The 16,300-nt window shown below is 35.3% G+C and overlaps 1 protein-coding gene across 10 annotated transcripts in view; it reads right to left on the bottom strand.

The window, feature by feature from the left end:
* The window catches only part of GAK (cyclin G associated kinase), a 131,017-nt gene that overhangs the window by 78,214 nt on the left and 36,503 nt on the right, over nucleotides 1–16,300 (bottom strand). For 8 of the 10 annotated variants that reach the window (XR_004230037.1, XR_004230038.1, XM_031941635.1 and 5 more), the window contains 4 exons: nucleotides 15,575–15,664; nucleotides 13,296–13,431; nucleotides 8,459–8,571; nucleotides 5,858–5,902 (listed from right to left, as the gene is read on the bottom strand). Coding sequence is in view for 8 of the 10 variants with exons in the window: in XM_031941635.1 (XP_031797495.1) it covers nucleotides 5,858–5,902; nucleotides 8,459–8,571; nucleotides 13,296–13,431; nucleotides 15,575–15,664 (384 nt within the window). In the remaining 2 variants the exon portion in view is untranslated. The remainder of the gene's footprint in view (nucleotides 1–5,857; nucleotides 5,903–8,458; nucleotides 8,572–13,295; nucleotides 13,432–15,574; nucleotides 15,665–16,300) is intronic. The other 2 variants (XM_031941633.1, XM_031941634.1) reach the window with 1 other exon arrangement.

Genomic DNA, 16,300 nt, shown 5'->3' with positions numbered 1-16,300 from the left:
TAGAAATGAGACCTTTATTAGAGACACTGGCTACAAAAACTGTCTTCCAGTTTTTTGCTTCCCTTCTAAACTTGGCTACGTTGGTCATTATATACTTTCAAGAGTTTTTTTTCTTTTTGCTTATTTTTTAAAATGAATTTTGATGCATTAACAAAAATCAGCCAATAAAATTTTCTTATGGCACATTTTCTCATACCATAAAGTTGGCTCCACTGAAATGGGAATGTTTACACCTTTAGCAAATATGACTATAAAGTTAATCTCTACAAGTGAATCCTATTTGCCCATTCATGTGCATTTTGTAGTCACAAATATAAATGGCAAATCAGGTCCCCAAAAAGAATGGGATAGCATTTCTAGCCAGCAATCAGCAAGTACTAGGAACTAGGAATGCAACATCCCACCAGTGCAGTGCTAAGCCACGAGAGAGCTCAGGTTGAGTTTTCCTGTGAAGCTTGTTTCCATCAGATTTTATTACATCACCTGCTTGCCAGACTCATTGGAATATTTCCCACTCTAGGGGAATATTACTACATAAAGCTTCCATAAAACTTCGTTTCTGATCAATATTGTGGCTCTTGTAAGATAAGCTCATTACCTGAAATCTCTGCATCTTGAAACTAATCAGCTATGAAATTCAATTCTGTATCAGCACCCTCAGGTAACTCTCCCCTCTGATTGGAGGACTAGAGGGAAAAGCAAAAGATTCTTCCCCAGGTTACTCTTTCATCTTCCTTTTATGTGTTGTCTTCCCCACCAGACTGTAAACTACTTTGAGGGAAGGGGATGTCTTTCTTTTTCTTAATCACATCCCTGGTATTTAGCACAGTGCCTAGCTATAATAGGCATTTAATAAATGCTTACTGTTGAATGACTACCAAATTAAGTAATAATTGTTTACAATAAAAAATTAGGGTTTGGATGCAGCACCACATTTTCTAGATTTATTTCACATTCTAATACCTGCTATGTCCAGTCCAGCCTTAACCTTAAGATTTTAAGTTAGGTATAACAAATAATTAACTGCCTATGAAGTCTGTGAATGTGAAACTACATGGTTAATTCACCACAAAAGAAAATACATATACTATGTTACTGTATAATGAAATCTACTTGGTGTTTAAAAGTGCTATAATGGAAGTAACAAGAGATGATCATGCTGCTGCTTTATAAGTGGAAAAGAAAAAACCTTTCTTCAAAAAAAGCAGAACAGTTTTCTCAAGTGCCCAAACATGGAAGGAAGAGTTTTTGTGGACTGAAAATGATGAATAAGTAATTCAAAATCATTTCCTCTATAATGAAAATTTTCACCATTATTTCACCAAAATATTCACCAATATTTCACCATTATTCAATAGCCAGGTTTTCAATTAGCTATAATTTTCTCAAAGGGCAGCAAGTTTTATGCCCAAAAGATATTAACAGGCAGTTTTCAGAAAAAGAAATCAAAGCTACCTCTATTCATATGAAAAAATGCTCCAAATCACTATTAATTAAAGAAATGCAAATTAAAACAACTCTGTGCTACCACTTCATACTTATCAGACACATGACAGAAGATGGACAGAAATGCCCATACTGACATTTGGCAGAATGTCAGAATATGACAGAAGAGGAAAATGACAGATGTTGGAGTTGATGTGATAAAATTGAGACACTAATGTGCTATTGCTGGAGTTGTAAACTGATCAACCATTCTGGAGACCAATTTGGAACAATGCCCCAAAGGCTGTTAAAAACTGTGCCTATCCTTTGACCCAATAATGCCACTACTAGGTCTGTTTCCCAAAGAAATTTTTTTAAAGATAAAAAACCTTTATGTACAAAAATATTTATATGAGCTCATTTTGTGATGACAAAGAACTGGCAATTGAGGGGAATTGAGGAGATGCTAATTTATTAGGGAATGGCTGAGCAAGTTGTGGGAATACTATATTGTAATATAAAAAATGATGAGCATTACACTACTTAATATTTTTTTTTTTTTGTAAAATGATATGGATAAACATAGACTCTTTACATAAGAGTACATAAGAGTTCAAAAGTTCTCAACATCAAAATGGAAATGATGTGCCTGGAAAGAGGTTCAGTCAAGAAAGCACTAGAGATTCTGGTCAACAGGAAATTTTATCTGAGCCACCAACCTCATGTGAGTTAATACAAGATAATGTGACATACAAGGATAAAACAAGAGAAACTCAGCACCCAGTCCTGAGAAAATCAGTCCCACTCTTCTCAGTCCCAGTCAAACCCCATTTGTCAACTTGTATTCTGTTTTGGATACCACATTTTAGGAAGACTACTTATAAGCTCTATAATAAGAAGATTGGTGAAGGGCATCAAGTGACCAAAGGTGGATCGTATGAAGAAACTAAGGGGTATTTGGCTGAAATGAAATAAGTCTTTAAGGAAAGGTGTTAGCTTTGTTAAAATGTTTGAAAGGATATTACATAGCAGACAGATTCCTTTTGTTCTGCTTGCCCCAGAGGCCAAAACTAGAAAAAAAAAAAGGATAAAAATTGCAGAGAGGCAGAATTATACAGAAAAATCAACTTTCTAAGTTGCCTCCAATCTTTTTTGAAAACAGGTAGAATATCATGAATATATAACAGAAATACAGAAAACAAAACTTTCAGGAAATAAGCTGAAGTGATAATCCAAGGATTTTCTTTAAATTTCACTCAGTTTTTGATGGGATAGCACCAAAACTTTTCAAACTCATCTCAAATCATTTTCTTCCACAAGTTAATTTTACCACATTTATATCAGAAGAATCACAGATAGCTATGAAATATATTTTCTGGGAGTACTAAATTATATTATACTTTTCTCATAACAGAGTAAGCTACTAATTTAAAGCAAACAAATGTCTTACCAACGTACAAAGACTTGATTTTTGTCTTTGTAGTTATGGATATAAAGCTGCAAATGTTCCATCTTCAATAACTAATGCCCAATACAGTAAAGAACATTAATCACATTCATTATTTATAGTTCTAGCTACATTTCTTTATCAAATGTTTGGTTTATGTAAAAGATATCGATGACTGATCCTGTGTTTCATGATGTCTGCATTGCACAAATCTTATATTTCATTCCAGGAAGTTGTATGCCATAACATACCTCTGAATAATAAGACAAGATTTAAACAATTATACTTGTGAAAAGAGGTGAGCAACTAATGAATCTAATTGTTCTTACTCATGAAGTTTATCAATTAATTACAAAGGCAAAAAAAAATACTTCTAGTTCATTCTAATACAAATCATAAAATAAAATTCTAATGCAGTTTTCTTTCTGGGAGAATTCTGGGAAGAAGGTGGAATAGGTTAAATTTCAAGTTCTTCAAATTTCCCCCACAAACAACAAATCTGTGCCTCAAGGCGGAACATAGACCAGTGAAAAATCAGGATTTGGGACAGAACAGTGTTCAATCCAAGGAGATTTGAAGACAAACTCCAGGCCTGAATTTGTGAAATGCAAACACTCTGGGATAGCTCCACAGAAACACCCAGTGGGGAGCCCTGGGGTGAGCTGGGTTTGGCTGGAGCCTCAGCAGTAATTACAGGAACTTACACTTCCCAGGCTACTTGAAATCCAGGATCTGAGACTAAGAAAACCTCGGCTAAATTGGAACACCAGGCCCAGCTGTAGTGCAGAGACCAAGGTCTAAGTGGGAAGGAGTCAGCAAATCCAGCAAGTGCGGGGGGGGGGGGGGGGGGGGAGACGGACACATTGATGACTATGGGTACTTGCAGGAGGGGCTAGTTCTTGATTTGGGGGTTCCAAGTCAGAGGGGAAAGCTGAAGTAAAGCTTACAGGGACTATCCCCCAATCTACAATTAGAAGAGCACACACTAATATTCATTTTTTTAAAAAATCAAAAGAGCAAACATAGAAACTTCTTATGGGAATAAAGAAGTCGGGTTCCCTTTCAAAAGATTTTTAGACAGTGAAGTAAAAAATGTTTCTTCTACCCCAAAGAGTAACCTTAAATGGCTCCCTGCCCAAGGAGAATTTCTAAAAGAACTCAAAAAGGAATTTAAAAATCAAATGAAAAAATTAAAAAAAAAAGAAAAGAAAAACAAGATTATGGGAAAAAAAAATTAACTGACCAGAAAAAGAATTGTAAAGACAAAAATAACTCTTTGAATTTAGAATTGGGCAAGGGAAAGCCAGTAAAGCTAGAAGAAACCAGGAAATAACAAAATAGAATATAAAGAATGAAAAATGGGACAGAATGTGAAATATCTTATAAGAAAGATAAAAGATCTGAACAGATCGAGAAAATAAAATATAAGAATAATTGAACTGCCTGAAAGTTGTGACCAAAAAAAAAAAATCTTGATATAATAATGCAAGAAATCCTACAAGACTATTGTCCTGGAATGATAAAACAGGAAGGGAAAGTAGAAATAGAAAAAATCCACTGATCACATCCCAAAGAGATCCTTTGAGGAAATCACAAAGGTGTATTATTGCCAATTTTTGAAATCCCCAGATCAAAGAGAAAATTCTCAAGAAACAAACAAAAAAAATAATAATAATAATTCAAATACATTGGAGTTACAATTAGAATTAATTCCAGGATTTATCAGCAGTCACAATAAAAGACCACAGGTCCTGGAATTATATATATTGGAAATAAAGAACTAAGACTATGGTCAAAAATATATCCAGCAAAAATATCCATAATATTGAATGGGAAAAAAAAAAATGAAATTCAACAACTTGCAGATTTTCAAAGGTTTCTTTCAACTAAATCTGAACTCAATAGAAAAGTTAACATATAAGAGCCAATATCAAATTTTAATTTCAAAGAACTTGCCATAGACAAATCATTTATGTTTTTACATAGAAATGTATACCATATGTTTAAGACTGACATAGGCAAATGGGCAGCTTAAAAAAAGGATTGAAGCAAAACTGAGTATAATCTGACTTTAAAAAACAAAATCAACTAGAAAAAGGTAAAAATAGAAATTGTTATAAAAATGAGTTACAGCAGAATAGACAGAGGTATTAGGGGGGCTTGTAGTTCTGAAAACCCATTCACATCAGGAATAGGTTAAATAGGAAGCACTACATATATACCATGAAGGATATAGCACCCTTCAAAATTTATAAAGAAATAAGAGGGGAGGAACAGGCTGAGGAGGAAGCAAAGGATGGGGGAAGAAGCAAAAGGGAAGGAGGTTAAGTAATAGCAAAGCAAGTTAGGGATCAGAATTAAAGCAGAAGAATTAACAGGGATAGGAAAGAAGAGATATACACAAACACTACAAGAAGAACCAGGAGTAGAATTCATTGGGGAAAAAAAGTATGACTAGTAATCTTGGACAAAGTCAAACTTAAAGATTCAAATAAGAGAAATCTATATGTCAGTCATACTAATATTGTTTTAGATGCATGTTTACATATGGATAAATGTGTATGTATATGTATGTGTGTGTGTCTGATTATATACAGATGTGTGTGTGTGTGTGTGTACTTAACTATAGCCTACTTAGGGGAGGTGGAGGGTAAAGGGGGAAAAAAGAATAAAGTAAAAAAGGTGTGCAGCAGAGAACAAAAGAATAAACTACAAGGAAGCAAAGAAAAGATGGATACTTATAAATATAATTTCTTCTACTATTGAATATCCTTTCATGACTGGCAATTTATTATTATATTATTTTGATTCCTCCTTGATATTTTGCTGGGCACTTGACAATGCTCTGTTTTGTTTTTCTTTTCTGTTTTTCATTTTTTTTCTATTTTTTTAATAAAACAAAATTTTTTTTAAAGTTTTCTTTCTGATGCTTTTTTTTTTAAATCTTTATTTCTTTGGTTTTGTTTCTTAATGATTAAAAATTACCTGAGATGTTTTGAGATGTTTCAACACTATCAATCTTTCAGTGCTCTGGCAGAAAAAACACACACAAGGCTTATAGTCAAAGATTTTTAAAATCATAATCCAGATGATCAAAATAACTAAAATACAAGAAAAATCTACATATAAAACTCAAGAATCAAGAGAACATTGTACACAGCAACAAGAAGATTATGTGATGATCAATTCTGATGGACTTGGTTCTGTTCAACAATGAGATGATTCAGGCCATTTCCAATAAGCTTGTGATAAAGAGAACCATCTGCATTCAGGACTATGAGAACTAAATATGGATTACAACATAGTATTTTTAACTTAATTGTTGTTATTTGCTTGCTTTTTTTTTTTTCGTCTTTCTCTCTTTTTCCCCCTTTTGATCTTATTTTTCTTGTACAGCATGAAAAATATGGAAATATGTTTGGAAGATTTGCACATGTTTAACCTATATTAGATTGCCTGTCTAGGGAAGCGGGGAGGAAAGGATGGAAAGAGAAAATTTTGGAATTCAAGGTTTTACAAGGATGAATGTTGAAAACTATCTTTATATGTATTTTGAAAAAAGCTACTTAAAAAAAAAAAAAAGTATGAGGTAACAATACAAGCAGTAAAAGACTAGAAACCAAAGATGGAGACCCAACTCAGAGGCTTCCTTTAAAATCAGCAGAATTCAACTGCTGGGTCAGCATAAAGAGATAGAAAAAGAATCAGAACCAAGATGAAGACCCGTAAATAACAGACATATTAAGGGGTAAGGACAGTCATAAATGCTAGACTGGGAGTTAGAACACTTGGGATCCAGGACTAGACCTGGGTGACTTTGACAGCAAAGAACAACCTTTCAGGGCTTCACATAAAAGAAAGAGCAGGGGCTTCAGAATCAGAAGCCATGTGTTCAAACTTTGGCAATATCAATTGCTGTGTTACCATGGCCAAGTCTCTACACCCCTCTGGATCTGTTTTCTTGCTAAATGACCCCTGCCCTCCCTTTGAGCTCTAAGCTTATGAACTACCAAATCCTGATTTAAAGGGATGGTACGTTATGGCATTCTCATGAGAAGGGACTCTGAAAAATGCAAAATACTATAAAAATTCATGAGGCTGTTAATCAATATCTGCCTGATCAAATGCTGGTCCTCTATAATAGCTGAATGTGCTATTAACACAAGGGATCCAACAAACTGTGCATCTCAGGAATATATTCTATCCACTGGCCTGTTGCTTCCAGTGTTTTCATAAAAGCAGCTCACATCCTTCACCAATAAATCTAACCAAAACATTGAAGTTCCTATCATCAAGGAAAACTCTTAAGAAAAAAAGCAAAGACAAGACATTGGATCAAAAACATCAATTTCCAGAAACTGGCTGCCAAATCCACAGTTTAACAGGGGTGCCCTACATTTGCTAGGATTATTTTCAAGGATAACAAACAAGGGTTATCACAATTCCTTCTGATAAAACTCCAGTAATGACCTTTCCTAGATATATTACAAAGCGGGAGTCCATCTCCAGTGAATTAGAAGACAGAGACTGGAAGGAAGAATGGAAAGGAGAGAATAGAGAAGGAAATAAGTATTTATATAATATTTAATATGTGCCAGGGACTATGCTAAGCATTTTTACAAATATCTCATTTGATTCTCACGACTATGAAAGGTAGATGCTATCATTACCTCATTTTACAGTTGAAGAAAATGAGGCAGAAAGAAGTGAAATGATTTGCCTAGAATTACAAAGTTAGCAAGTATCTGGGGCCAATCTGAACCCAAGTTTTCCTGTCTCTTGGCCCTTATTCACTGAGCCATAAGACCACGAGAAAGATTCAAGGCTTATCTACACAGAATGAACAAATCTCTTTGAATGAAAAAGAGGTTGGTCAACTGGAATAACCCCCAAAAGCCTTGTAAAGAATAAAAGAACAATCATGTTGTGTCCTACACCCACTAGTCCTAATGACACAGACAAGGAAGGGAACTAGAAGAGCTGGCTATCAATCTCTTCCAGCCTGGCCCTTCAAAGCTCAGCCTTGTTGGAGTCCTAAAACAGGGGTAGCTCAAGGCTATCACAGTCTTCCAGAGGGTCCCTCTTCAGAGGAGAGAATACCACAAGGACTTGCCTTAATCCTCACTAACTCCATCACTACAGTTTGCAGGTCAAGGCCTGGCTTGCGCTCTTGGTCTCAGCACAACTAAATCAAACTCTTACAAAGGAACAAGAATCAGGTTTACTTGTACAGTTTCATCTGGAACATTTCAAAGTTGTAAATCACAAAGAGAAAGAGGTAAATGGACAACTCCATCACTAAAAGGTACCTCAGGTCACTCCTACCTCATAGCACATCATCATTCCACCAAACCATGGAACTGCGCTAACATCCCATCACCATTTCCACTCTACTAACTCTATGATACACACAGCAGCAACCAAGAATGTGAGAGGCTGACACTGTACAGGAGATAGGGTAGGTGAATTAATATGAAAGTCTTCTCATAGAAAGATGCATATATAAGTTTAAGCACTATGCTGAATTTCCATGGCCTTCTTAAGAGAGACCATTTAATTATACAGTCTAAAACCTTTTTCCCTTACCTCTGTGATAGGTGACTTTGGATTCACATTTCTAGCAGCTGCTATCTCTTGTAGCTGATTCACAAGTTCTGTGATTGACAACCTTTCTTCTGGGTTCACCTTCAATGTGGAGCCTTAAAACAGAAGTATGTTTTAGTTACATCAGTCCTGAAAATGTAACAGAACAGGCAGAATGAAGCTAGCAATTATGAATCCAATAAAGCTATAGTATAAATTCTGAAGATACATCTAGCATGACAACAAGTATTTCATGTTCAAGAGAAAAACCTGTACCTGAATTTATATTCAGAAGATATTCCCATATATAACAGGATCTATACTTATTTTACAACAATTTAGATTGATATAGATAGAACAATGACAATGTAGATGTTATCAAGACAATAAAACCTGCTAAAGTGAAAACCATTTCAGAAAATAATAGTAGCCTTTACAAAAACTTTTTTGTTACAAAGCCCTGTACATATCTCATTTTATCCTTATGACAACCAGGGAGACAGGTGATGCTATTGTTCCTATTTTGCAAATGAGGAAACTAACAGTGAGAGTAAAGGTCACACTACCAGAAAACGAATGAAGCTCAATTTGAACTCGGGTCTTTCTGACTATCCATCTAGCTGCCTCATTCAATTTTTTAAAAGGATTAAACACTGAATTAAAAACAATACATGCAGGGCAGCTAAATGGCGCAAGGGATAGAACACCAACCCTAAAGTCAAGAGGACCTGAGTTCAAATCTGACTCAGATGCTTAACACTTCCTGGCTGTGTGATCCTGGGCAAGTCACTTAACCCCAATTACCTCAGCAATAATAATACATGCCTTCAAAAAAATCGAACCAGAGACCGAAAATAAGGAGTCATATCAGAAAATAAATATGTATGTATACTTTGTAGAGATTTGTAGTGTATGCCATTGGTTTGGGTTTGGGTTTTTTCTGGGATGAAAGGAAAGAGGGAGAAAGAAGGTAGTGAAGACAGACCAAGCACATCATGTTGTTTTCCCTCCTAACCTTCCCTATAATTCTCATCTAATACATGGTCTCCTCTCAAAGTAATGTTTACAGAAAAGCTCTAAGAGAGGCCCATGCTATGTGAAACAACATAATTCCCAACAAAAAACTTACTAACAACTAGCAAATAAAGCTATCTACTCTACACAACAGAAATTATTTCCTAACAGACCCCTTTATTAGTTCAACAATTTCCAACCAGCAATTTCCTCCATCAGACCAGATAATCGAAGAAGTCAAGTCCATCCCCTTGCCTTCAGACCTAAACCATCCCAGAGTTGGAAATCTAAGCTGTACCTAAATGAAGATGCCATAGCCTTCCTAGGTAATAATTGCCCCCTGCTAATTCATCCATAGAAATAGCTTTCAACGTTTCTTCCCCATTTCTCTGCTCTAAAGGTTTTACAAGAAGCTGGCAAAAAGAGGACAACCAAGCAATAACAAGGCAAGAGCAAACAGTGTGAGCAGGGATTTTCAGCTTGCATGAACTGCTTCCCTTATACCCCATACATGACCACAGACACAGAAGCCGAGACATCTAGCTAACGAGACAGGGCAGCCCCCACAATCCCTCCAATTAGGATACTTAAGGTCAAATGATCAAGGAATGGTCCACTTACAGGCTGGTAACTGAAGGGCTCTGGTTTAAAATGCAAGAGTCTCCCCCCCAAAAAACTATATGTCGATATACAAGTAGATGATTTTCCTCTCACCCATTAACCTCCAAGTTAAGTTCTTCTTGGCTGTTGCTGGGTTGGCAAGCACAAAAAAAAGGAAAGTGAGCTAGGCAGAGGAGAGAAGAAACAAATACAAAGAAAGCGCTCCCTCAAATTCACAGGAAAAAAAGAGTTTAGCTTCACATTATTCACCATCATCATGAAGAAGAAAAGAATTACCTCAACGTTTCAAAGTAAATATGAAGATCTGGCATTTATGTGGGTTGTAAAAATGACTCCTCACCTTGTGCTGCTCTTAAGAAACTACAGCAACTCATTCAGGGTGGAATCCTTTCTCACTATCAACAGAGTATCATGTGATCATGCCCAGAATGAACAGGCTAGATGCCTCAGATATTATGGAATCTGCAGTAGCCTGATCAGCTGAAATGTTCCTTAAGGGTAGGTTAACTCCTTAGTGGAATCCCAGCTCATTTTTTATTGATGATACCTGAGGATTCCCACCCCCAACTTTCCTATACATGTTGATGACACCATGATTCTCCCAGGGAATCTTGGAGTTATTCATGACTCCACCTACTTCCTAATCCTCTTCTCCTCCCACTATATCCAGTCAATTAACAGCAGTTTTCTCATACAAAAACTAGTTCTTATCACCATTAAACACCTACTGTGGGCAGGATCCTGTGTTAAATATTAGGATAACTTGTAGTGGCAAGGAACTGGAAAGTGACTGGATGTTCATCAATTGGAGAATGGCTGAATAAGTTATGGTATATAACTGTTATGGAATATTATTGTTCCGTAAGAAACAACCAGCAGGATGATTTCAGAGAGGCCTGAGTTACATGAACTGATGCTGAATGAAATGAGTAGAACCAGGAGATCATTGTACATAGCAACAAGATTATGTGATGATCAATTCTGATGGACGTGGCTCTTTTCAACAACAGGGCGATTCAGGCCAGTTCCAATGGTCTTGTGATAGAGAGAACCATCTAAACCCAGAGGGAGGACCATGGAGACTGAATGTGGATCATAACATAGTGTTTTTACCTTTTTTTGTTGTTTGCTTGCTTGTTTTTTTTCCCTCACTTTTTCTCCCTTTTTGATCTGATTTTTCTTGTGCAATATGATAAATGTGAAAATATGTTTAGAAGAATTGCACATATTAAATGTGTAATCAGATTCCCTGCTGTCTAGGGGAAAGGGGCAAGGCAGAGAGAATGAGAAAAATTTGGAACACAAGGTTTTGCAAGACTGAATGTTGAGAAATATCTTAGCATGTATTTTGAAAAATAAAAAGCTATTATAAAAAAAAGTATTACGTAACAAAGAAAAATGTCTACAAGATCCTTGCCTACAAAGAATAAATCTCCTGGTAAAATAAAAAATGTATATGAGTAAGTAGGATAAAAACATTGAGGCAAAGCATTTTAAGAAATCTAAAGAAGAAAAGGATACTTAGTTGGGAAGAAAAGGAAAGGCTTCATGAGAATACTTAATCTTGAAGAGAAACATTCCAGAGGGAAGATGTGGCATGAATATTTTTCAGGCATAGGAGAGGATCTGAACAAATGAATGGTTTTTTCCTTACCCTCACAAAATCATTCCACTAATTCAGGGCCTCTCTGCTTCTTCTGTAAAAACTGGTATCCCTGCCTGCAAGTCACTCCTCTTTCAAAGTTATCATCCCTCACACCACTGATAACTAAATTTCATTTTACAAAGCCCAAATAAGTAACTTCCCTACTGAAAAGCCTTCACTGATTTCCTCATCTTCCAAATAAAATAAAGCACACCCCTTGGCCCAGCACATCCTACATGTGCTTCAAGTATTTTTTTTTTTCAATCTTATAGAATTATATGATTTAGAAGATTAGAACTGCAGCTAAATAACTTTGAAGAAACTATTTCAAATATCCAGTGCTAAACATCTATGAAACTAAATGGCAATTACCTAGAGCACTTGTGGCATTTCACATGGATTTTTAACTATACACCTAAATGAAGCCTTCCTCTACATTCCCTTCAAAAGTGAAATAAACATGCATCTTAATTTGGACATTTCTCTGCCTTTTAGTATTTAGTATTTTAAAGACAACACAAGAATGAAATTCTTCAAATATTTAAATATTGTTTAAAATATTATATACTTTTGATGATTTTGGGGTTAAACTCTATGTCATCAGTCCTGGATGTCTTTGTTTAGAAAAATTATTGACAAACTAAAGTATGTCCAAAGGAAGTAGATCACAATGGGAAAAGGAGTTCAGAAAATAAAAATGTTTATTCTGGAAAACAGAAGACTTTAGGAGGAATACCATCCCATGCTATCAGGGGAAAGATGGATAAGTTGCTCAGCTTGGTCCCACAGGATAGCAAGACCCAGTAAGTGGAAGATAATAAGGTTTATACTTTAAACATCCAGATTTCAGTTCAAACAAGAAAAAAAAAAAAATTAATGATTATACCTGTTCACCAGCAGAATAAACTACATGTGGAGATAAAGAGTTTCTAATCACTAGAAATTTTTAAATAGAAGACACAAGTGAAGGACACTGTAGAAGGAAATTCTTTAAACTGCTTCCAGCCAAGCTACTTACCTACTCATAAAGTTATTCTGCCATGACACGAGAATGAATATTTACACCATCCATTCATGCCCTACTCTGCTCCCACCCCCTCCCCAATCTCTATCTACTGAAATCTTTCTCATCCTTTATGGAATGGCTCTGATCTTAGAACCTCTAATAGTTAGGTTCACACAATGAAATCATGAAGGACCAATCTGATACACCCAGGAAAGGGCTGAAATGAATTATCACTATTAGTAACCAAGTAAAATTTTAAGGATTTCCCAACAGAAGTTGGTAAAAGGAAGGCTCAAACTAGTTATTCTGTGCTTTCCATAACCTTGCTGCCTGACTTGTGGCTACTTCCTCTACTACTTCCTTCATTCCATAACATCTTTCATGCTAAAAGGCACAAAAAAAGCCCATAGAGCAATAGGGTAACAAAGGCTCACAATTCCTTGACTATTGCTTCATAAAACTTGTGGCTTCCAAGCAACGCTTTCTGTCTTTGCTCTGGAGTCCATCCCAATTATTTAAAAATTGTCTATTTTAAATCCAGATTTTCAACTTACGAATGAGATCATGAAAAACTGTGTATCTTGTGTCATTTGGTGGAATTGAATATTTTCCATTAACTATCCGAAGTTTTGCTCCATCTTCAAAAGGATGCTGCCTGAAGCACAACAGGTATAGGATACAGCCCAAGGCCTATTCAAAAATTGGGGGAAACAAAGAGACAATCACTAGTGCACAAAAGCTAAGAACAGTTAGCAAACTAGACCTATTCAAATATCAGTCTAATAAAGGAATGTGAACTATTAATTCACCATATTTTCTGACTGCATATAACTGTACCAGATTAACCTCTCTCATCATCCATTTCTTTCAGGTAACCTTTCTGGACAGTAATCACCATTCAAGAAAATTCTTTTGAGCTAGGGTCAAACATAACTAATTATAAACATAAATCTAATGTGCCTACAAAAGTACAGGGGCAGTTAGTAAAGTTGCTATTTGAACTAATGAAAAGTCTCAGTCTGTCAACCTTCTGTACTTCTCTGACAAAAGCCCAGGAGGACAAAGATTGTCCTCACCTCCCAGGGTAAGAAATAGACGCTCAGAAGTTTAACAACTTACCCATGCCCAAAGATCTAATGTCATACACATCTAAAATTCAAATCTGGGGCTCTCTGACTCCTGGCCCACTAGGATTTATTTTCATTCCATTACATCTTAGAGTTTTGACAAAAACAGACAAATTATATGGGTTTCTTTCTGATGATAAAATACAGGCTTCCTTTCTATTCAACGGTTCTTAACTTTTAAAGTTGAAGCTAAATGAACTGGACATTTTCTGCTTGAAGACTACCTCTTGTTCATAATATAGATGGACTCTTACAGATAGCCCAAGGCTAAATAGGAAACAGAATGATGCTGGATTACATTCTGATGACAGTTATTCTTGAAATGTAAGAATGACTTTTCTTGATTGACATGAATTGATTCTGAGAGAAGTGAGCAGAACTAAGAAAACACTGTACATAGTAACAGCAAGACTGTGTGTTGATCAATTATGACAGACTTAGCTCTACTCAGCAATCTAGTAATTCAAAACTATTCCAACAGACTTGGGATGGAAAACGCCATCTGCATCTAGATGGAAAACTGAATGCAGATTGAAATATACATTTTCACTTTTTTCCTCCTGTTTTTTCCCCTTTTGCTTTGATTTTTTTATTCAAAACATGATTAATATGGAAATATTTTTTAAATGATTACACATATATAACATCGGACTGCTTGCTATCCTGGGGAGGGAGCAGGGAAAGAAGGAAGAGAGAAAAAAATTTGGAACTCAAAACCTATCTCACAAAAGCAAAATGTTAAAAAAAAAACTATCTTTACATGTATTAGAAAATACAAAATACTATTAAATGAAAAAATGTTTTTAATGATTTTCCTATATTTCTGTCTTTAAGGTAAATTTATAGCCTTGGATAATTTAACATGATTCTCAAAGTCATTAAAAAAAAAAAGTCATCCCTACAAAGTAAGAGAGACTGGCACAACACTGTACAGCATGTCTCTCTTCCACAAGCTTTCACATGTACAAAACTAAGTATAAATAACTGAGGTCTTGACCTCAGTACTTATATACCAAAAAAAGTACCTCTAGAAAGAACACTTTCACTGAAAAGTTTAATGAGTCCCCAAGCTGGTAGAAGCTCTTGTCACAGAAGCGAATTGTAGCCAAAGAAATATTCCTAACTAATAATAAGGAATAGTAACCGTTTTTTAAAAAACTTGAATTCAACCAGAACTATGCAAAATGATGAAAAAAAAGATCATTACAACTCCTCATCTTGATCCAGATGACTGGAGGAATGTTCTGTAATCTTCCCTTTCGATTGATTTTTTTCATTAACATTCAGCATTTAAAGAGTGTTTATGTATGTATATACATGCACACATATGTGTATTGATACTTAGAAATCAGAAATGAGGCCAAATTCCATTTCTGCTGATGATCACCTGGAATCCAAATTATTATTTGTGGAATATTACAATGTTCAAAACTTATGATGGCCTGATGGTGCTTTTAGACAAGTCTCAGACTCAACAATGGCCATAGGCAGGTGACAACCAGAGACAGCAGATCCTAGAGATGAAAGCAGAGCAGCAGGGCTTTAAGATAGAACTCTAAATCTTATTCTCATTTGCAGTCACATTGACAAAGGGAAATATGGAGCTACTTTATTACAATTCAAATGTCATGGGAACTCAAACTTCAAAATTATTCCAGTGCTATCTTCCAGGCACCCAGTATTTACATAAAGGAACACATTCTTACCCAGATATCTTGCTTTTCACCAATTGGAAAGTTTGAGTATAAGTCTATTATTTCTGGCGTCCTGTACATCGGTGTTGTATTCCTTGTGATCTATGGACAAATTCAAACATTTCATTCTTTGTAGGAAAAATTACACATAAAGTAACATCTTGAGTTCTAAAAAAATGAACCTAACATAATAAAGCAGTCTTTAGTCTAAGGAGTTTTTAATTTTCCAATTAATCCAGATCTTTTTTTGTTCCTGTTCAGGCTTAGACTCCTTTTTCACTCACTATAGGATCCTCAATCTTTACAACCATTCATTATGTTTCTATTAAGCTTATAAGAAAAATAAACACCAAAGCTAACTAAACACATACTCAGGAACTATTGTTTGGATCTGCATCTATGAATTTCAGCCTAGACTGCTCCAAGTATATTTGGGTAACTTCCTGCTTAAAGGAATTTTCTAGTAAATTTTCCTGCAGAGTGAAGAATTCTTTTGTAAATGACAATCATTCATCTCCCAATGTATCTGTTGTATTAAATTCTATTTTTTTTAAATCACGTTTACTTAAAGTAGGGGAAACCAACATATAATTTTTACCACATTGTCTTAAGTAGCTCTGTTCACTAACTTAAAAATTTAGTATAATACATATTGACAATTTTTCCTTATCTTTTCTCAGAAATGAGGAGCTCATTATTTGATGTAAATATGCATTTACCTCAACAATAAACATAGCT

Source organism: Sarcophilus harrisii, chromosome 6 (genome assembly GCF_902635505.1).
Source record: "Sarcophilus harrisii chromosome 6, mSarHar1.11, whole genome shotgun sequence".
NCBI lineage: Eukaryota > Metazoa > Chordata > Mammalia > Dasyuromorphia > Dasyuridae > Sarcophilus > Sarcophilus harrisii.
The sequence above is the reverse complement of the archived record's forward strand: the minus strand, read 5'-3'. Positions and strand labels throughout refer to the sequence as shown.